Consider the following 22503-nt stretch of genomic DNA (forward strand, 5'->3'; position numbering starts at 1 on the left):
ATTAGCCCTGTGTAGGAATGCACAGTAGCTTTCAGCAACAGCAAATAGAAGTTTTCCGGGCTTATATATATTCATTAAAGGCACCACAGCATGTATCAGCTCACATGGAAAGTCCAGCCTTCACATAATTTTTTGGCATGGCATTGAATCAGTTGCAGCCTTTTTAACAGATCTCAAGTGCATACAGTCTGTGGCATAAATAACAAGGCGCATTCTATATCCCATGCCTGGATATCAGGTGTTTTTCCAAGTCCTCTTTTTAGGTTATATCAAACTCTTCTCATTTATTTTAAGGAATGCATCACACTGTTAAATATCGCATCTGGTTTGCTGAATTAAGAAATCTTTTCTCTCCTTTATAAAGTTCAAAATCTCACAGCTTTCTACTCTATGCTTTACCTCAGAGAGCTAGTGTTTGAATTAGTATCTTGATTTTTAAATAAATGGCTGATCTTTATGACAACTGTTTACATGCCTCCATTTGTGATCCCTCTGCTCAACCAGATTCCAGATAGAGCTCATGGCAGACCAAGTCCTACCCACATCACTTTTTGGGGCAGACATCCCCCTCCTCCTGATCACTTAAGGGCACTGATGTTTTAAACGTGAAATTTTGTACATGATGCTGCCATGGTTTATGCAGATGGCTGTGGGCACATCCTTCCCACATTCCAAGAGAGGATCATACACGCATCTACTCTTTCTAATCACTCAGAATAACTGTTCCCAAATGTTACTCAGAACACTTCTCTCCCAAATCCTTTCCTTCATTTCTTTTTTTATGTAATGAAGCAAAAACGATTTGTTTTCTGTAGCAGTAGGCAGATAACTTAATCTTCTAACATACATAATGCCGAGAACAAACTGCTTCTCCATTTGTGATAGCATATGGTAACACAGTTTTCCAACTCATTTTTTTCCCCTCGAGTTTAAGCAGAAAAACATGTATTAAAATGTCTGTACTTCCTATTTGTCTATAACAAAATCTGAGCTTTGGAAAGCACATTTATGAAAAAAAACTTATTTACTTCCTAAGTAGCCTGCTGTGTAAGATTTCCTAGGACTACCTTTTACCATTTGTCTAGTATGAGAATGACTGACATTAATAACTATGTCTCCAACACATTTAAACCAACATACTCACCAGATACTGCATGGCAATAGATCGCCGGAGAGGCCCAGGAGGCCCAATAAGAAAGATGTCTTGGCCAAGAAGATCTTTCTGCATTATCCATCTTAAATGGTGGACTACAGACTGGGCCAGAGACTCTGTCACTTTGAAACACAAAGATAAGAATACATTAATACATTTTGAAAAGTGTTAGATACCTGGCCATTCAACACTTTCTTTGAGCTTATCTCCAAAATTAAAATACAAGACACAGAGCTGTACTGCCCCAATCTGGGCAGCTGAAAAGCAGAGAATTCCACACACAGTTTATAACAGATCATTTAATTTACGTATAAAAGTTTATACGTCTATCTTACCCACTGCTTTTTACTCTGCACAACTTCATCCTTAAAAAAACAACCGACATAAACCAGAAAAAAAACTTGCGGATTTGTATTTCACATTAAACTGATCAACATAAAGACTGTTTTCTATTACTCAGTGTTGAGTGGACTCCTCAGCACCAGTTAATATAATATACATACATTATTAACATTTTGTAAAATATTTATCCAGCCTATATCCCAATGCTTCTGTGAACTTCAAAAAAAGTTCAAAAAACTCTGATTGCGCCAGACTAAGATTAGTGTTCAGGGACAAACTTAATTTGTTACTTTTTTAAAAAGACAACTGCATTCCTGTTTATATTTTCACCCAACAAACCACAGAATTAAATTATTAAGGAAATGCAAACTTTGTCATGTCACTACATTGATACCATACAGCTTCCAAAATCAAAATAAAAAACAAATCAAAGCAGATCTATTTACTTCTATTAAGAAATATCATATGCATTAATTTAAAAAGTAATAACCTGATGATAATCAAACTAAAACTTTCACCATATGTATACAAATGTTGGCAGCAGTGGAAAGCATCATGCAAAAACAGCACACTAAAGGAGGGGCATTGTTCTCATTGCCACATACCACCCTATCCCCAGAAAAGTCTTTCACATATGCCCCAGCAAAGCCTGGCTCTTTCTCAGCCACAAGCAAAAAGCACTAGTGCAGGAGGAGAAGGCAAACATAAGCAAGTCAGGAGGGAGATTTATGTGCGCATGTATGTGTATGGCTGCTTTCAGAACAGTCTGACAAGACCAATGATGAGGTTTGAAGCTGGAGGCTCAAGGGCAGTAACTGGGATGCTGAAGTGCAGCAAGAAAGGAGCATGAGGCAATAAAATCTACAAATGAATATTGGTTATTTACCTTTTTCCAGTGCAATTGCTAGGTGCAACTAGAAGCCAACATTTAAAAAAAAAAGCCTCGGTATTACATCTGAGACAGGGGAACCAGCATGTGCAGGGCAGAGTTAAGGACAGCAGGCAAGAGTGCTGCTCAGTTCTGAAGGGGTTCAGTTCACTGTTGAATCTTTGCAAACTAGAATTAAAATCCATTTTTGTAAGACCATAGAAACAGTATTAAATAACTATGAGAATCAAGGAAGACTTTTCAAGCATAAAGGAGGATTGAGAAAAATTTTAACAAAAACTAAATGAAGGTTTTGGTCTTTGGTCTGGCACTTGGGGAATCCATTTGAAATCATCTACTTCCAGAGAAATTCACAATATCCTTACCACCAATGTGAACAGGAATAGCGTACACATGCAGGTGAGCAATCCATGCATTAGGATTATCAGATTAATTGTAAACAAATATTTCAGGTTTGCCTTATTATCTAGTTTTGTTTTCTGAACAACTGTCATTAGTGTGCCCAGGATTAGCTTTCATATATGATGTGCTGACATCAGAATGTAAAATGTTTTCTTCTTCCTCACTGAAGTACTGTATTCCAAAAGCAATGCACATCACACCACACACAACCAGCCAAGTGCAAATCAATTCCTTGCAGGGAATAACATGTTCCTTCTACAAGGTTTTCAAGGAAATTAGGGAAGTTTCTATTAGATATATTCTTTGGGAAATAAAGCATAATACATCACACCAGACTAAGTGCTCTGTCCAAACTTTGCTACTGATCAGGTATGGAAATTTGAAAAGCACCAAACAAAGAAAAAGTATTATCTTAAAGGTACCATTAAAATTTTAGGACAGATCTCACATTCATTATTACTTCTACCTGGATGAAGCCAATGTGCCTCTAGTGTATTTCTATAATAGCTGTTCTCAAAAAAAAGAAAAGTACTTTGCTTACAGTGAAAAAATACACTTGGAACTCTTTCATGTCGAAATTCATGCATTAAAAGCATAGCAAAAGCAGCTTTGACACAGCCTGACTACAAATGCCTCTGGCATAATTCTCATTAATATGTGTAGCTATCTTTTTCATTTTAGGGTGGTCTCAAGAAAAAACTCAGCTCACACTTAAAAACAGTATCATAAATAGCAAATGACTTTAGAATGTTCAGCAGCATCTGCAAAAAATACCCTGTCGTGTAAAAGAGAACACAAGTGTACAGCATTCAAAAAAATGTAAAATGTAAAGCGTGATCCCCACGAAAACCTTAAGGAATTTCAGGGCACTTATATTGCCATCATTGTGTTAAACAGTCCAAATGTACTCTGAAATAGCAATATAAAAAATACAACTTAGTGTCTGAGAATTTCCTGCTTTTTTTTGAGAAAAGGACACGAAAGACAATTCCTTATCAATACATTTCGAAGAAAAAGGTTTCCTTGCTTCTCCAATCACATCATTCTCCTCACAAACAGATTATATCTAGATCAATTGTAATACACGTTTCCAATCACAAAGTAGCACATTGACATCTGCAAACTCACTCAAAGGAAGCCTGCTACAAATGATGCCAATGATTCCAAGCTAGCATTCCTTAAGGTGAACTGTCATGACAGCAGCTTCCACTTGTCAGTTCCTTCAGTTCTAACACGTAATATCTGTACATTGTTCCAGACACTAAGCCTACTACACCTTCCCAGTTATTTTTAAAGTCTTTTTAAAATCAGAAGAACGTAACATTTTCTTGTACATGCAGTCTGTGCTGCACAAACTGTTTCCAAAGCACAGGATGCTTTTCAAAAGCAACCTCAGAAGCACATACTCAGTATCTTGTATATTATTTATATATATTTAGACTACTTGTACTGTGTTCTCTGCATTTCAAGGCTTTCAAGTTCTCTAATATGACTTGAAAAAAATTCCTCTCTATTCAAGAGCTGTATATCAACTTTACCACAAGTACCAAATAATAATTTTCTATGACATTTAGAAGACAGGGCAAATTCACTGAGGAAAGCATCAGCAAGTATATTACAGCAATATTTATTAATTACCTGATGAGTCAGATAGCATCTAATGCAAACTGGCATTGCACAATCTGTTTAGTGGCACTCTGCTGATTTGCAGTAGTTAAATAGCAGGCCCAATACTCTTAATCTGCAGGATGGTGCATAGTAAGCCTCTGCAGTGTATTCTCTAAGACACCATCTGGCACATGCAGGAGAGTAGTTGGTGCTACAATTTGCTATTCCTGTGTACTAAGGACAGACAGAAAAAGAAATTGCATTCTATTGATTTGTAATAAGTGATAAGTAGAACAGCACCTGGCAGAATCTGCACAAACATTCTGTAAAGTGAGCAGCTGAATCTGAACAGAGAAATCCCCAAATAAGAAAGTAGAAAATGTTTTAGATAGATTTTGAAGCAAACGCAGCAGCTGCTCTTGTTTGATCCACAAATCAGCTTTTGACAAAGCCAAGACTGAGACAGCTATGCTAGCCTCGGAAATATTCCAGTTCACTCATACTTGAATTCTTGGCACACTCACTGAAGCCATAAGATTCGCTGGAGATACCAGACAATATTTGCTGGCAAGTCCTTGTGTCCCACTTACAGAAGAAATCCCATAAATGAAGAAGACGTGCAACTCTTCCCGCTATTCAGACCATCAGGTGAATTGATTCCCAAGAATACCTATTCCAGATGTGGTACAAAATACAGCAGAACTCCCATGCCTGTATGACTCTGGTTGATCACAAAATAACCAACAGGTGCTTAGAACACATCAACATACCTAATTTTCAGCAGAATAAAAAAAAACCTCTGCATACCCTGAACCTTGAGTACAAAGCATGCTCATTGTCTGAAAATGGCTCCTTGTTTCAGGAGTGCTAAAAATTAAGGACAGGAACAAGATTGTCCCCCCTCATCTGAATACCGAGGGGTCCTTTAGCTGTCCATGGCAGTCTGCAGTACATCGAGCACAAGGAGCAGCTGCCGTAAATACAGCTAAGGGAGAAGGGGACAAGGAAGAAGGTCTTTGTCTAAAAACATAAATACATTTCAAAAGGGGGATTTTTTATTTGATTTTTTAAATGAACTCACTGAGACTCATTTCACAGCTTGTTCAGGCTGGGGGACAATGAGGAAAGAGAGTGAATTGGCCAGGACAGGGTGAAGGAGGCAGCACGGCCAAGGTGGAGAGAGAGGCACTCCTGTGGTCCGCTTTCAGCTGCTGACATTTAGCAAATAAAACATTGCTGCTTGTCCCATTTTATGCTGATGCACAGAACCCAAAGAGTTTTCAGTCTCACAAGGTGGTTACATCACAGACAGTTTTCACTGGAATACTGCTTCTCCTCATAAATTTTTCATGGAAACAGTCTTCATTCCAAAAATTTTTGGTCTTGTGGTTTTAAGGAAACAAGTTGCAAGTCTTTACAGGGGCTTAGAAAGGGGGAAGTTCTTGGATGAGACCATAAACTCATTTATCAATTCCTCTGAGTTGATTACTTCACAGAAAGGAATTAGTTCTACACAGAGAAATCATATTTCTCCATGTGAGAATAAATTAAAAGATAATATAAAGGAAACATGTAAAACCAAATAGCTTTCTGGAGGAAACCCTGAATGGGATTCTGAAGACAAAGCTTCTCCTAATGACACATAAACATGGAATAAGTGAAACTATTCTTAGCTGGATGTACTACTCAGAGAAATACATAGTCAGAGCAGTCATCCATAGCTCAGACTCCAACTGGAGGGACATAGTATGTCTGCTTTTGAGCACAACAGCTCAGGCCAGCACCAAAAAGTATGTGAGAATCCAAAATAAAGAGGAAGAAAAATTACCATAAGATACATAGAAAATAAATAATGGTTTTCCAATACGCAAGACAGAACTACCATGAATGAAAAAAGTTCTCTACATCAAGGTTATGCTAGATAGAATAAACCTCTGGGAACTAAAGTATGTCCCAAAAAACCTAAATGAAGCATTTCAACAAGTTTTGTCACAAAAGAATCATTAATTACTGGAGCAAAGTGTGCAGAGAGGTTTTGATTCCTACATCACCAGCATGCTTTAAGAACATGGAGGACAACCATCTCTCAGGAGTGATTCAGAGTCGACTGACCTTGTTTTGAAGCCCAAGGAACAGTACAGACAACTTCTCTGAGCTCCATCCAGACCTCCTCTGTAGGTTTCCATGTTCCCATGTATGCCTGTACCTCACTCTCAGTACAGACAAAATGGGGATAATGATGTAAAAAGTCCAGAGCTCTACTGACAAAAAGCCCACTGTTTCAGATTCTGGATGAGGTGGTAACACCCAAATAGCAGAACAGTTGGAAGTGTACATAAAAACTCAAACTGTTGAAATAATCATCATCTCTGACAGCAGACAACTTCCCTGAGGTTAAGAGTAAAGAAATGTAATGACTAAAATTTTTGTTAGCATGAAATTACAGTCATCCTGCACTACAACCTGTCGCTAGAAAGTGTTGCATTCTGGCACTCAGATGTAAAGTTAACATAAAAAAAGAATGAGCACACATTCCAGTGAAAATCTGAGCACACTTATAGCAAAAACTGAACATACACCTGTCCTAGCTTCCATATGTGGCACATACCATTCTGTGAGGACATAGAGATTATTACATGCATGAATATTCTGTTTGAATTCCTCACAGTAATTACTGTTTCATGTATTTCAACTGAAAAAAAGTAACAGAATTCATCACTTAATCCCTTGTATACACACATGTCACTTTTGATCACACATTGGGGAGGGTGCTCAGACTGAGGACAGCTGGCACAAAATGACACTGTTTGAAATTAATCTTCCACAATTCAATGCAGTTGCATGTAATATCTCTCAAACGCACTTGCACCTTCTCAGAGCAGCAAAACCCAGATGCAAAAGAATATCCCTTTTCCTCCCCTAATGAGGATTTGACATCATTGAACAAAATGTCCTGGAAGAGCTGTGTTAGGAATCGTTTTGTCAAGATTAATAAATAGATAAAATGTCAACTACATCATCACTTTCGTAACATTTCCAGAAACTATTAAGGAAATTAGTACACCGTCATGAACTAAAAAAAAAAAAAAAAGAAAAGGTGCATTTTCTTGCAATTCAATTTCAGATCTAAACTAGCACAGAAAGTCATACAAAGTTTCTCCAAAGTATAATTAAAGAAACAATCGTGCTTTCAGACATGGTGAGACTTTAAAAATATAGGGCTTATTTTTACTGATGAAAGAACAAGCAGTAAAAAATAAGTGCCCTCTTTCTAGAATGTGTCAGACACAGTTATGATAAAAATCCCATTAATAAAATTCCCTTGTGCATGACTCATTTTTACTTGTCACTTACAAAAATAACTCATATTTTATGTACCTTTAATTATTGTCTTTCTAGAAAAAGCCATTTCCCAACAACAGCAAAACAAATTAATATTTGACATTAACACACAAAATGGAACATTTCGTAGAGAACTTGCCAAGTACCTAGCAAAAAACCTGAAAAGCAAAGACATGGAAATACAGGGCAACCTATCCTATCCATTTCTGCAAAATGTAATAAGGTGCAATAAAGGAGTTAAAAATCAGTCTAATTTGGTAAGACAAATTTTGGTATCTATGTGACAAAATGACAACTGTAAAGTTTTGTAGGTACTTAGGACATTTACATTCTTTATTCTGTTATGATTTTTTCAGATTTTTAAGGCAATTTTTAAGCCTAGAAAATAATGCTGAGTTAGAGTATGTTATAATATATCTAAAATTTGCTGCAAATTTTAGATATGCACTTCCACAACATGACCACATTATAACATGGCTTTTATCTTTTGGCAGAAGAACAAAAGCAGAAACATTCTACTTTACACAAATTATGACCTAGAAAACAATACTGCAATACTAGTAAATGAACTGTAGTTGCTTCAACTCCCCCCTACTAGTTCTTACTCCACTACAAACATTACAATGTCAGAGACCTTCTCAGGGATTTTTCCCGCTTAAGCAAATGATCTAATTATTTCTAGTCTTAGTTTAAAAGAAATCAGGTAAGTACATTTATCATTCACATTTAATATTAATTACTAAAATAAATTTTCAAAATATATGATGTTTTAGTTTACAAATTAGTCTAAATATACAATTACTTCCATTTGGTTTACACCAAAACAACTTGTATCTACAGCAGTCATTCACCCAGCAAAACAAGAAGTACCCTTAAAAGAAGGAAAAAAATGTTAAGTGATTCACACACACTCTCTAAATATCTCACAACAAGATGATAATCAACATAAAGTCAATACAATCTATTTAACTCCACTACAAGAATATATCTTTGTTCTCCATAGTAAGATAACCAAAGAACTTAAACACTAAGGGTTAAAAAAATTCCTAAGTTTAAATACACAAAGAAACTGCAATGAAGTATTTGAAATAGATTTTCTGCAATGATATACATTAGTATTCTATGTTACTTAATTTTAACTCATTTGATAACTAAGTTTACGAGCAAAATTTTATACCTTAAGTAATCCTACTTTCAGTACACGACTACTGATGAACAACAGTATCCCAAGCATGACACAGGCTCCTTTCAGTCATGATTATTAAAAATTAAAAAGAGAGAAACAACTAATAATATGTATTCTAATAAACATTACTATTACTTTGTATCAGATTAACAATAATAATAATGTTATTATTACATGTTATCAGATTTTAGCTAAGATGTCATTATTCTGCGCAAGTTCCATGTTTAGAAACCTTTTTGCTATCAGTTTTCAACGACTTTTTCCTTCTTATAATCATTAACTAGAAAAATCTCTCCTTTGATTCTACCAAATGCTTTCATAATTCTCTTACCTTCTCAGTCCAAAGAACTGAAAGAGATGCTGTTAGAGTAACTTAGAACTAACATTTAGCTTGCTGAAAAGTGCGAGTTGAACAAAATATGTAATAATGACTCAGAAAGCATTGTTAAAATTAACACATTTGGTACAGCACAGAAAACCAGAAAGCAGATCAATCTACCAGAATTATAAATAAGTGAAATGGATCACATCAGTCATTAGCATAGACAACTGATGGCCTTCATGATCAGAATGAGAGAAAAAGCATAAAAATTAAAGGGTGAAAAGTGAAAATCTATTATTTAAGGAGCTGTGAAAAGCAATACAATGCAGCATTTCTCAACTGTTTGGCTGCATTCCCAGGAAACTCACGAGGAATGCGAAGTGACATTACAGTCTAAAAGAGAAACCCTTTCCTCATAGGCTACCCTGTAACAGCAATGGCTGGCACATGGCACTGGAAATTTTTGGTACTTTAGATCACCAGGTAGGAAAGTGACAGAGTTATGAGACTTCAGCAGCCCACAATCCAGATTTAGATCAGTGATCTGGCCCACAAGACTACTGGCAGATTTCACTAGTCAAATAGTGAAAGCAAACAAAATCTTCCTCTTGCCCCCTCAGCAACTTGACCTAGCTGAAGATGTCCCTGCTCATTGCAGGGGGATTGGACTAAATGACCTTTAAAGGTCCCCTTCCAACTGAAACTGTTCTATCATTCTGTATTTCTGCTACACCTCTCAAAGGGCTCATATTTCAGAAGAAATGTTGCATGACAAAATAGAGGTAAGAAACAATAATCTAAATATGTCAATATAAACTGAGTCTACTATCCCAGTTATTACAAAATCAGGAATCACAGAAACACAGAAGAGTTGAGGTTGGAAGGGACCTCTTGATGTCAGCTTGTCCAAGCATCCTGCTCAAGCAGGACCACCTAAAGCCTGTCTGATGAACTGCAGCACTACTGCCTAAGAAAACAATATAAATTTTTTATATTGCCAGCTGTGCAGTGGCAAGTCTATCATTGATACTATCAATGCCATCCTTCTAAAAAAATAAACAAAACAAACCAAACAAAAAAAAAAAGACCAGTGTCCCAGGAGTTTTCTTGATTCAAAATGCCATAGAATGGATTTAGACATGCTTCTGGAAAGCACATGCACTTGAAGTGAATGATTACACCCACTTTCCACCTGTAGAACTGTGCAATGACTGTCATTCGGAGTTCTCAGTGCTTGTCCCTGTGTAAACAGTAATATAAGACTTGCATACCCTTTTAGAATGTCATGTGTGCTTGCTTTTGGTCTGCAAATTTATCTGAATGGAAAATGAGTTGTTAGTGGATGTTTTTAATCTTGCATTCTGGATATCCAGCAGCCTACATGTGAAAGTACGGAACAAATGGTAACTGATCATTTTGGATCCTCAGAAAACATCTGGCCTGTGTACTGGGAAAAGCCACAATGCAAACATGATTCACCTCTGATCCATGGTGCAAAAGGAAAAGCTCAAGAAGCACGTATTCTCCATGAACAGTCAGGAAATAAGGATAGCTGCAAACCAGTGACGTTTGTAATAAGGTATCAAAAGATAATGTAAATCAATTTTAGGTACATGTATGTGCCTTGCTGATGTGCATAATTGGCTGCGTATTTTCCATCTGACAGCATTTTTCATGACTATGCAACTGACTTCTCATTAACTTGATGGATTGCAAAGATCTGTATGTTTGCTGACAACAATTATGTGATAATCTGGGAATACTAAATATCACAGTAGGAAAACACCATACATCTGCAAACTCATAGGACATACAATCATATCGTAACTGAATGATAATTCGTAACAGCCACAGTTTTATGACCAAACAGCTTGAGATTATTTTTAGAAGTAATCCTTGGATAAAAACCAATTTGAACAAAAACATGAGACATACCCAAATGATTCTCTTACTGTCCCATTGACCAATGGGACAAGTTATATTCAAAGTTAAGATTCCTATACAACCAGCTGAACCAGAGATGTAATAATGAACTAAGCAAAGACAGTCTACGCCAAATTGCATGCTTTTTCAAAATATACTTCTTAGATCATTTCAGTAAAGTCAGTGAGGTGATTGAGTGACTAGAAATTTTTTTAATAAAGCCTTGAAATTCCTTCAAAAGGAAAGCAGATTCTTACTGTAGTTCTGAGGAACAAGTTCTGGGTTCTTCGGTGTTTTGAGTTTGAAAGACACATCTCCAATAGTGACAGTATCACCTGAAATAAAGAAAATAAGCCTTTTAGTTCTTACATACTTAGATATTTTAAAGTAGTTAAGGTTCTTAAATTTAAATCATAGGCCTGCTGTGGTGAGGCTGACTATGGGTTCACAAAGAAGCCTCAAATGTGTTTGTGTTTACTAGCAATGCTCGGCTGCTTTTCAGTAGATCAGGTACCTGGACAATTTACATTTAATTAATATTACTTTTTCCTGTTTTTTCTTTTATTGCTGCTGTTACAACCTTAAGCTGTTGGGAGCTATGGAAATCAAGCCCAATGTAGAACCCCATTCCAGCCACCATTGCTGATTAACAGAAATTAAAACTTTAGCACGTTTGCCTGTAGAACTATTAATGCCTTTTCCTAGTCTTAAAATCAAGAGTCAAACACGGTTACAAGGGAAAAAGGGATTTTACCTTTGTATTTATTTTAAGGATCCTTAGGTGCACCACGTCCAAGTGGAATGCACCTCAATGCACACTGCAATGCACACCCCCAAAAGATCTGGTGTAACATTATAGGTCTTACTAATTAGCATATCTATCAAAGATTCCCCAATGAGAGGCTCAAGTGAGCTCCCGTCCCCAAGGAACCTTCCCCTGGATGGTTCTATCTTGGTTTACAAATTGTTCTGGAGAGGACCTTGGGGTCTGGGGCACACTGATCCCTACCTACGAAGCTTCTAAAATGTTTAGTCTCCTAGCTTGACAAAGAAGTCCAAGAATGTAGGCAAAAAACCACTAAGAATGCAAAAGCTATAAAAAGGTATAAAAGGAGTATAAAAGAAAAGGCAAAAAATCATCATGACATCACTATCAGTGAGAAAACACTTCTAGGTGTGATGATTTTCCTGAGTTTTCATGCAGCCTGGAACAGTATCTGCTGGAGGTACAAAATTATATATTCATGCCAGTGGCCCCTTCCTGCACTTCCTGACTACAAGGCTGCAGAACCTGGCACCTTTCCAAAGTCTGAATGGTCTCAAGCACTTCTTGCTCTGGATTTCAACACACCTAAAGCATCTGGCCATTTTACTTAATGGTCTCTTCACTAGGACCTGCCTGTCTTATCTATCTTTCTGCAACCATAGGCTTGAATTAAATTGCAGGGCATGCCCTGTGCACTTTCTCATGGAAATCATAAGTGAAATCTAGTTTGCAGTGAGGAAATGGGCAAGCACCAATGCAGCAGTGGTCACATTGAAAAACAGCACAACACCCAAAACACAGGAAAATGAGGTTTAGACTAGTAACAAACCCAAAGTTTATTTTCTTTCAAGAGTTTGGGTCCCACAAATGAGTTCACAAGTATTAGACCATGAAACTAAGATGACTCTAGTAAAATGATGTTTTTCCCATTACTGTTGCTAAAGATAACACCACCTCCACTGCACTGTAGTGCATGCATGAAGATGGAGAGGATTACTGGAGTAAGACTGCTGCACAGGGGTACAGTTTTGCCACAGCACTCTGATTACACCTCCTTTCCATGAGCTGAGGCCAAGTTTTGGAACTGTCTCTTGTGTTTGTGCTTTTCTCAGAAGTGAGATGTAGAAAGTAGAGAGCCCACAAACAAGATTAAACACAGATCCAATCCTCTCGTAGATCTGTCCCTTGGCCTATTCCATCCAAGAGGATCCAACCTACAGTTGCCTATCTCTAGCATCATGAAAGAACTCAAATGTTTGGAAGTCCAATGCTGGAATCAGAAAGGGAGATGCTGGAGAAGCAGCTTGCCCAAATTAAGAGACAACTAAAACTCCTCAACACATGCAGTAGCTCCCCTTTCAGTCAGCTATGGCTCTAGCTTTGCACTCAAATGCCGTACTCTTCCAGCATACCCAGCTGTTACTGCTCATCTCACAGGACTGAGAATCCCCAAGTTCTGACTAGATTTGTAACAGCCAGAGCAGAATCACCTGCAATAACAAATAGGAAGCAGTGAAGAAAGGATTATAGCTGACTTCCTCCTAAACAGGAGGGTTTGACTAGCATGCAGAGATTGGGATTCACAGCTTGACACACATGCCTGCACATGGGTCTTTCTGTTGCTTCTGGATTCTAAATAATCAGCCCTCCATTTTTCCCTAAAATATTGGCAAAAGGTAGTAAGCTGGTGATTGTTCAATGCAACAATACAATACACTTTATGCAACAATACAATTGGAGCAATACAGTGTTCCAATAGCTTGCCAGAAAGTGGGACACAGGCAACAGCAGTACTGCCATATACAAGGTGGACGAGGATTCATACCTGGTTCTAAGGGCAAGCAGAACCAAGCAGTTCCCACTCACCATGCTAGAGGTAAGCACCCTTCTTTGATTGTGCAAGAACTCAGAAGTGGAATGGTTCCAAACAGAGCTGAGGGAAGCTAAGAATTAGACAGCTGTCTAAGGCTTTAGCTCCTTTTTTGGCCCTTGCTGAATTTTCATTTCAAATGCACCAAAGAATACTGCACCCTCTCCAGCCTGAAGCATTCAAATGCAGTCCAAAAGAAAGTTCTACAATAGCTTAGAGCCCTGGTCCTGACTCTGGAAGCTCTTACATAATTTAAAGTCACTGAACAACAGACACAAGCACTGCAGGGACTCAGATCTAGTCTTTGGCTATCCCAATGTTTTGCCTATCTCTTTAAGTTTTAAAGTAAGGAAGACTATTTTACTAAGTATCATCTCCCTTCCCCTTTCCTCTACTGCAGTTCCAAGCTCACTCTTTCTCACTAGGGAACAGCTAATGGAGATCATGACAAGTCACCAACATTTCTGCCACCACACCTTTTTAATCTGGGCCACCCATGGTGATGAGGAGGAGCCGTATGAAGAGTGGCTGACATCACCTGGCTTGTTCAGCCTGGAGGAGACTGAGAGGAGACCTCATTGCAGTCTGCAGCTTCCTCATGAGGGGAGGGACAGGGGCAGGAAGTGTTCTCTTCTCTCTGGTGAATAGGGAGGCATGAAGCTGTGTCAGGGGAGATTTAGGAAAAGGCTCTTCACCCAGTATGTTTGGGCACCGGAACAGGGAAGTGGTCACAGCCTGACAGAACTCAAGAAGTGTTTGGATAACATGCTGTCAAGCACATGGTGTGATTCTTGGGGCACATTCCTGCTCAGGGCCAAGAGTTGATGATCCTTGCGAGTCCCTTCCAGCTCAGGATACTCTATTATCTATGATTCTATGAAAATGCCTCCAAGTTGATGAAAACACCCTGGGAGCCCACTGCTTCCTGCAAAAGTTGACATCTCTCTCAGTAGCTCGGCCTGGAACAATTTTAACATTCTAAAAAGAGCAGGTTGTCTTACACATCCCTAAGAAATTAGTGACAGTTTATTTTCTCTGAATTCCCCAGCCAACATGCAACGAGACAAGATTATATGATTAATTAGCTCCTAGATGAAATCACCTCAGCTCAATAGTAAATACTATTTCATGCATACAAAGTCTTCCAAAACCCAGTAGGGCCAAGATGCAAAAACAACAAGATGTCAGACTTTTTCAATACATTGGGATGATGATATCATCTATAGGATAGAATTCTAATTACCTAGTTTATTAGCACAGTACTGAAAAGCCTTAGATGATTTCCTGTACTCCCTTAAAAAAACCAAACAAAAAGCCAAACAAATCAAAACTGAGTTTGGTCTAGGTGAAAAATGGAAAATGCATACCACCATGTAACTTCTGGTGGCATTTATGTGAGTCCATAACATGCTAACCCTTGATCAACACATCTAACCATGTTGAAAAATCCCACAAGTATTCCAGACATCAACAGACCCTAGCAGCTTTTGTGAAAAATGGGCTGGGAGAGAACTATATGTAAGATGTGATGAGAGCTGAGCACACAGTCAGGGTATTCAGCTTTTAATAGGTTTGTTGCTGCCTGGAGACAAATGTTGCCTCCAGCTTGCATCTGTCCAAAAAGCAAAAATATTAGCAGTGTTTAAAAGAACCATAAGCAATAATAAACCAAGAAGGCAGAGTCCATTTTCCTAGCTAAATGAGCACAGGGAGGATTAGCCCACTAATCTTATCACATATTTCCACCTGGGCTATACTTTCTTGTCTCAATTTGTTTCTTCTGTACTTGTTTAAAAACTCATGTTTGGTTACTCCATTTCCAAACCCTTTGAACAAAGATGTCATTCTGGACAGCCTCTTCTCCATGTTCCACCAGCTGGCAAGGAACTGATAACAGCCTGCTTAGTAAAATGGTGGTGTTCAATCAGCAAAACCCATAATTTGAGCACATGTATCCCAAACTGTTTGACTGTATGGCAAATTATGGAACAGCCCACGTATACGCCAACCCATCCCACAAGCTACTACCACACTGTTGTGGACAAGAGCTATACCCACAGGATTTTGTGATGGATACTTTGTAGGCTGTGTCAGGCTTGCTTGGGCAAGCAGTGAAGATGAGCTTCTGCTTTCTTGTCTCCCACAGAGAAAACCGTAATCTAAGGTACCACAGCCTTTGGGGAAACAGTGGGATACAAGCATTGCATAATGTACACAAAGAAACATGGCTGCTGAAACAAAACAAGAGCCACATAAGCCAGAATCCAAAAGGTAAAGGGGACATCCCATTCATGGGGCAGACAGGATATAGACACAGGAAGTCTTTTGAGAGTCTGTGCAATAGGGGTCAAAAATTGGCAGCAGACAAAGATTGAAACCCAGTAGCAGGATCCTGAAGAGACTCTGATAAAAAAGGAGATATGAAAACAGCCTCAATACATGCAATGAGCTCTTTCTACTGCATCTGGAAAAGACAGGTGTGAATTGTACCTCTGGAAATATGGAAATTCATACATGGACATATAGCTATGCAGTAATTGCAGAGCACTGAATTATATGCTCTCTTCTTTAGACCTACATTTTAGACAGAAACAATATTATGATCTTTATCTGCTTTTTACAATAACTGAGAAGGGCTCCTCAGGTGACCAGGCCTATTTCTTCCACTCAGCCTGAATAGAAAGGCAGCACCAAGCCCCTGAGCTGCAGAGGAGGCAGCCAGAGCCTGGGAAGGCACTTTGGCAGGGCACCTCGGCACGAACACCCTGTGCTTTTTTCTCTCTCCCAGCATCTCCTACTCACTGTCAGCCAATATGGAATAGTAGGTTTGACGGACCTTTGTTCTGACCCACTGTGGATGATGTGATGCTGCAATCTCAGTTAGAAAGCTTCCTGAACATGCAGGCTTACTGTGCACTGGGCACGTTTGACGGGTCTCAAAAGCTAGCAAGTACCACACCAATTATCCCTCCTCACCTCTCCACTTCCCAAGAAGAGACTATTCCCTAATCCTACTATTTATTCCTGTATGCTGGAAAGAAAAAGCCACTGCTGTTTAAATTATTTACAGCAACACTGGTCACATATAAAGATAAACAGATTGCATATCAACCACACATTAAGAACTTACAAAGTAGAAAGAAGTTTTATTCTACTTGCCATTTTTCCGGTAAAATAACATGTTAATTAAAAAAGAATGAAATTAATACATTTTAAAATGCTATTTTTAAATAAAGAAATAAAGAAATGAAGAAAACCTACTGTAAAAGAAAACAACCTGAAAAGATCTATACATGTATTTAGTTTTTTGAGTACACAACACAAACAGTTCCAATCCTACACGTAAATCATATTTGTATTACCTGTGTTTTATAAGACACTACAATGAAGCTTCAGGAGCATTATGTTTTAGGTTGCTGAATTTATTGCCTTTTGGCCTCTTTAGTCCTGAAAATAGGTGAGATTAACACACTCTCCTTAGTATATTACACATTCACTTGTTCACAGACCATCCATCTGGTTTCAAGAGCCTGGAACAGCAAGAGCTCATTAAAACTGTGAAGGTGCTAAGCTCTGCTAATATTAATTTCTGTGTGATAAAATCACTCCTGTTAAAGGAAAGTCTGGAATCTATATTATACTCAAATGTATATTTCCAGGTCTTAACTTCATTCTTATGTGAAGGAGGGGAAAAAAATTATGCTTTGAACCAGTATTTATCCAGCACATTTCCATAAACAGACAAGAAAGTCAGCCCTTACTAATCCTTGAAAAGCTGACTTATTGTGAAGAAACAGAAATTATACTTTCCAGTTTTTTTCTTTTTCCTTAACTTTTCCAAACACATTATTCAGGGGAGCAAAAAAAAAAGGCAGCCCTATAACTTACTTCTTTTTTACATTTCATAGCAGCTATTATTGGCTGTCTTTATGGCTGCAAATACTACGTTTATTGAGCAACACTGTCACCTATTCTGTACCTCATATCAGTATTGGAAACCTCCCAAACACATGAATATGAGGGACAGAAACCTATTCCCTGCACCCACAAGGTTTAGGTTTGCTTCTTGACCACCAGTGCCTTCACACACAGATGAGGTAGAGCTCAGCTCCTGTCAACAGGCCACTGCAGTCTGATGGCTGCTGCTGACTGAAATAGATTTTGTTGTGTAAACATTCATTTATCTCCAAGCTAAGCAAAAAAATCCACTAAAGTTGTGGGGTTTTATGGGTGAAAGGAAGTCTGTCTAAAAAACTAAAATAATGGCTTCAAACATAAAATTCGAATATCACTCAATTTCTACTCAACATTCTTTTTAGACCTTCTATTCTTTTAATTTTCAGGTTTGAAGCTAATGCTAGATTTTCCAATTGTCTGTTTTGGGCTGGCTAATGAGTACCTTTACAGGTTACAGTCCAACGTGTCATAAACCCAAAATCTTGGTAGTTACTCCAGGAAGAGAATATTTTCATTCACTTTTTTGCATTAGTAGAAGATCAGCAAATAACATGAAGGCAGAATCTTATCTGACCCTGATCTCTGCTCTCTGGTGACCAGTGAGAAGACTCAGGGAAATAGCCAGAAGCTGTGTCAGGGGAGATTTAGACTGGATATTAGGCAAAGGCTTCTCACCCAGAGGGTGGCTGAACCCTGGAACATGATCCCCAGGGAAGTGGCCACAGCACCAAGGCTGACAGAGCTCAAGAAGCATTTGGACAATGCTCTCAGGCACATGATGTGACTCTTGGGATGTCCTGCACAGGGCCAGGAATTGGACTTGATGATCCTTGGGGGTGCCTTCCAACTCTGTGTGTTCTATGATTCTCTGATCCAGCCATGCAGGAAGCAAACAATCTTTACTTAGCAAGAGCTGTTATTTGTTTGGGCCAATACCCTGAAAGTAGGGAGTCTGATAAAACTCAATTACAAAAGTCTTATGAGGTGAAAAGTCAATTTTAAATGTTTACTACCATGATGCGCTTACACAGACTTGATAAATTTCAGAATATCTCTTCGTAATACATTTGCCATGTGAAAGAGGTGTTAAGCTGCCCATTTCATCAAATATCAAAACACTTCAGAAACACTGGTCTTCAACTTAAACATAAGTTTACCACCAAGATGAGATCTGATGAGCTGTCGCTCTGTCTGACTGAATCTCAAAAACCTTCAAGGACAGATGTTCCACAGCCATTCTGGCCAGCCTGTTCCTCTGCTGCATTCAACCAGACATCACTCAGCCAGTCCCCTCCCAGCAACACTTTAGTCCATTGGCAGATCTTCATATTTAAAACCTTCTGAGGTTTCTGTTGTCCCAGTTCCCATGTTTATCAGGGTCCTTCTGCACTCTGACAAGATGGTAGGGATTTTGTCCCTAATGCTAAATTGCTCTGTTACACTCCTGCTGTCTGTCTTGACTTCCACTTTTGTACGTTCCCATTTCGTGTTTTGGTTCATTGAGAAATTCTCTGCTTGGCCAAACAGGCCTCCTGCTACTGCAGAATGGTTCATTCCTGAGCTGCCATTAAGTTTTCTTTAAAAATTTTCAAGGTCTCCTGTGTACCTTTCATCTTCATAGTTGTTATCCAAAGGATTCTACTTAGCTATCTCCTGAATAAGTGAAAGCTTGCAGTCCTCAAGTCCAGAATCCTAATTCTGCTGCTCACCTTCCCAGCCTTCCTCCAGATGTGCAACTCAGTCATGTTCCAGTCACTGAGATCCAGGCTGCCACCTGTGACCAAACTGGTCACAGCTCTTCCTTACTTGAAAGCAGCAGACGAAGTGAAGAGTCAACACTGACTCTGGCATCTGTGTTACAAAATTTTTACCAACACAGCCTAGGAATTACCAAAGTGCATGCATAACACCAGATTGCCCTCCTAGCTGATGTCTGCATGGCTGAAATCCCCCACGAGCGTGAAATCTCATGAGTGGGAGGCTACCGCTAGCTGTCTGTAAAAAGCGGTATCTGCCAGCTCCTCTTAGTCACACGGTAACAGATGCCCACCACGTCACCAGTGCTCCCTTTCAAATCTTCTGTAGCCAGAAGCTACTTTTGTGAAAAATTAGCTCAGTGTTTTAAAACTGTGTAAAGATTTATGAAGTTCATTTTGCTCACTGGAGAAAAAACAGACTATCTGTTCTAAACTGAGCTTAGATAACAAGTACATTAGTATAATTTCAATAATTTATTTCAACTAAAAAGAATCTACAACTGAAAATCAACAGAATTGCTTTTGAAACTTCCCATTTACTGAAAAGTTATCCAAAAATAATTTAAATCCAAATTAATTTAAAATTAGCTATGGCATTGCCTACAACTATCCTTAGTCCCCGAGTACGCCAAGCAGCTACAACTTCAATCTTAGGCATTAAACTGGGCACAACTTGTAGAACACATCACCATGTATCAGGTCTCTAACAGTTGTTTAACAGAAAAAAATTAAATTTCAAACAACTGGTAAATATTAAAACTCAGAAACTATTTACTGACATCCAGTCAGTAGTGAAGCCCTAGAGAAGTTGACCTAACATTTCACCCCTCTGTTCCAGCTACATCAGCATGTCTAATGAAACACACTATTTTTTTTACCATGAACATTTTCTTTTCTAAATGATAGAATTATTTGAAATAACCCAGGCATAACTCTGCAAACTTTCAGACAACTGGCTTTGAAAACTCCCATCTCCATTTGCTGCCTTCTAAGTTGTGCTAACGCAACAACTGTACATAAGGTCTCACCATAAATCAAATCCCTGGAATCATTTCAGTCACCACAATGCAGCCCCCTAAGTACAACTACAGAGGCAATGAACAATTATAGGAATGTCATGAGAAATGAGAAGGAATGAAATCTCTCAAATAGGTTTTGCCTATGAAAAAAAATATTGTCAGAACCACACTCACAGCTTTCAACACGTGAACTTCAACAAAGATAATGACACTGGTAAAATTGGAAAAGGCAATATGTCAGCAAGCATTTACACCCATCATCAACCAGTTCTTTAGTCTTTGGACAGTGACAAACCCAGAAAAAAACCCACTTATAAACACACAGTCAAATTCATAGTCTTCTTTCAGATTATCAATTTTTACCACAATCATTTAGATCCTGTACACTGATGATGAACATTATAGGATTCTGAAGAGTGACCGTTTTTACAAGTGACTGTGTTTTACTCAGCAGATACACCTGTATGTACTACTGAGATCTTCTAGGCTTTAAACACAAGTTTGATTAGGAACTGGAATTGACCAAAAATTTCATATATGGAAAGCAGAGGACGTGAGCCTGGACAGCAGTATTGCAGAAAACAGCAAATGTAGCTAGCATATATTTTGGTCCACACAAGTGACAAAGCGTAAGTTATTTTATGTACACTGAGCAGCAAAGCACACGAGAGACCTTCCTTTGCCTGTACTATCTGACTGGCAATGGTTTTTATTTTTCCAGCTCTTCAGTTTACATCTAATTCAGCATTTGTTCCCTCTAACTCCTTTAAACAACTCCAATATTATATATTCTGTCAGCTTTTAAAAAAATATTCATATTATGTATAGATTAAAATAATTAAATAACAGTGAACTGAGTTACGTAGAACTTCACTTTGTGCAGCTCATACTGCACTTAAAATAATTCATCACAAGTAACTCTACAGTCTACAAAAACTTGATACCTTTTAGTCTTTTAGAAGGAAAAATGAAACCTGCATTAAAAATTACTCTGACAGTCAGCCTTCTACAACATTTACTACTATAAATTGTTTCCCTCATTAATTAAATTGTGCAAACCCAAACCCTTCCTAGATATTCCCATTACCCTTTTGTCATGGAGTCTCTTTCTCTTTGAGACTTCTCTTAAGCTTTACCACTTGATAGCTTTAGTGATTCCTCCACAGCCCCAGTGAACCAGCAAGCCATATTCACTTTGCAAAGACTGAGCTGAAATGCTAAGCATGGCTTCTTCATATGTAACACCACAAGATCAGGCAGCACTTTCTCCCTTACACTTAAAAGGTACCAGGACAGACAGTAAATCCAACCTGGCAGGGATGTCACATCCAAATTACTGGGTACACAACAGTTTGTTGTTTAGTTGACTCTTAACAGCTTCCAGCCTTTTAAGGCACCTTTTGTTTATTTATGGAAGACACATGCAACACCAACACCGCTTACAACAAGAATTGTAATTACAGCAGCTGCATAGAAATAGTAAAAACACATATGGTACAAAAAATTTTGGATCATCCCCAGTAACTTCAGTACCTGCAAAGAAATGCTAGGGTCTGCAAGAGGACCTGTAAACATTTTAAAAATTAATTTTAAGAGCATCCACAAAACAAAACATGAAAAAACCCAGTATGCTTAATATCAAGGTCCCAAATTCACAGAAACACAGGAAGCTCTGTAAAGAATAAGATGCCTCAGGTGTCAGGAGGGCAAATATCCCTAAGATTAACTACAAGATTCTCTAGAGCTTTCAGACTTAAATCTTTCTACCAAAACTCTTACCACCATTGATTGTAACTGGGAATACTCCTATTCTTCACATACATACAGAGTGTATTCACGAATATTGCTGAGTTAAGCTCAGTTGCATTCCATAGCACATGTAAAGTGATGAAATACTTTTAGCTACATTTGTGTTGGGGTTTTAGGAGCTCTCCTGTTTTTTTTTTTCTGTCAAAGGGACTTTCCTC

The 22503-nt window shown here is 38.3% G+C and overlaps 1 protein-coding gene across 1 annotated transcript in view; it reads right to left on the reverse strand.

The window, feature by feature from the left end:
• The window catches only part of VWA8 (von Willebrand factor A domain containing 8), a 183136-nt gene that overhangs the window by 158034 nt on the left and 2599 nt on the right, over positions 1-22503 (reverse strand). The window contains exons 2-3 of the mRNA XM_069009782.1: positions 11425-11502; positions 1145-1275 (exon numbers count right to left, since the gene is read on the reverse strand). Of these exons, the coding sequence (XP_068865883.1) occupies positions 1145-1275; positions 11425-11502 (209 nt within the window). The remainder of the gene's footprint in view (positions 1-1144; positions 1276-11424; positions 11503-22503) is intronic.

The sequence above is a fragment of the Aphelocoma coerulescens genome, chromosome 1 (genome assembly GCF_041296385.1).
Source record: "Aphelocoma coerulescens isolate FSJ_1873_10779 chromosome 1, UR_Acoe_1.0, whole genome shotgun sequence".
NCBI classification, from domain to species: Eukaryota; Metazoa; Chordata; class Aves; order Passeriformes; family Corvidae; genus Aphelocoma; species Aphelocoma coerulescens.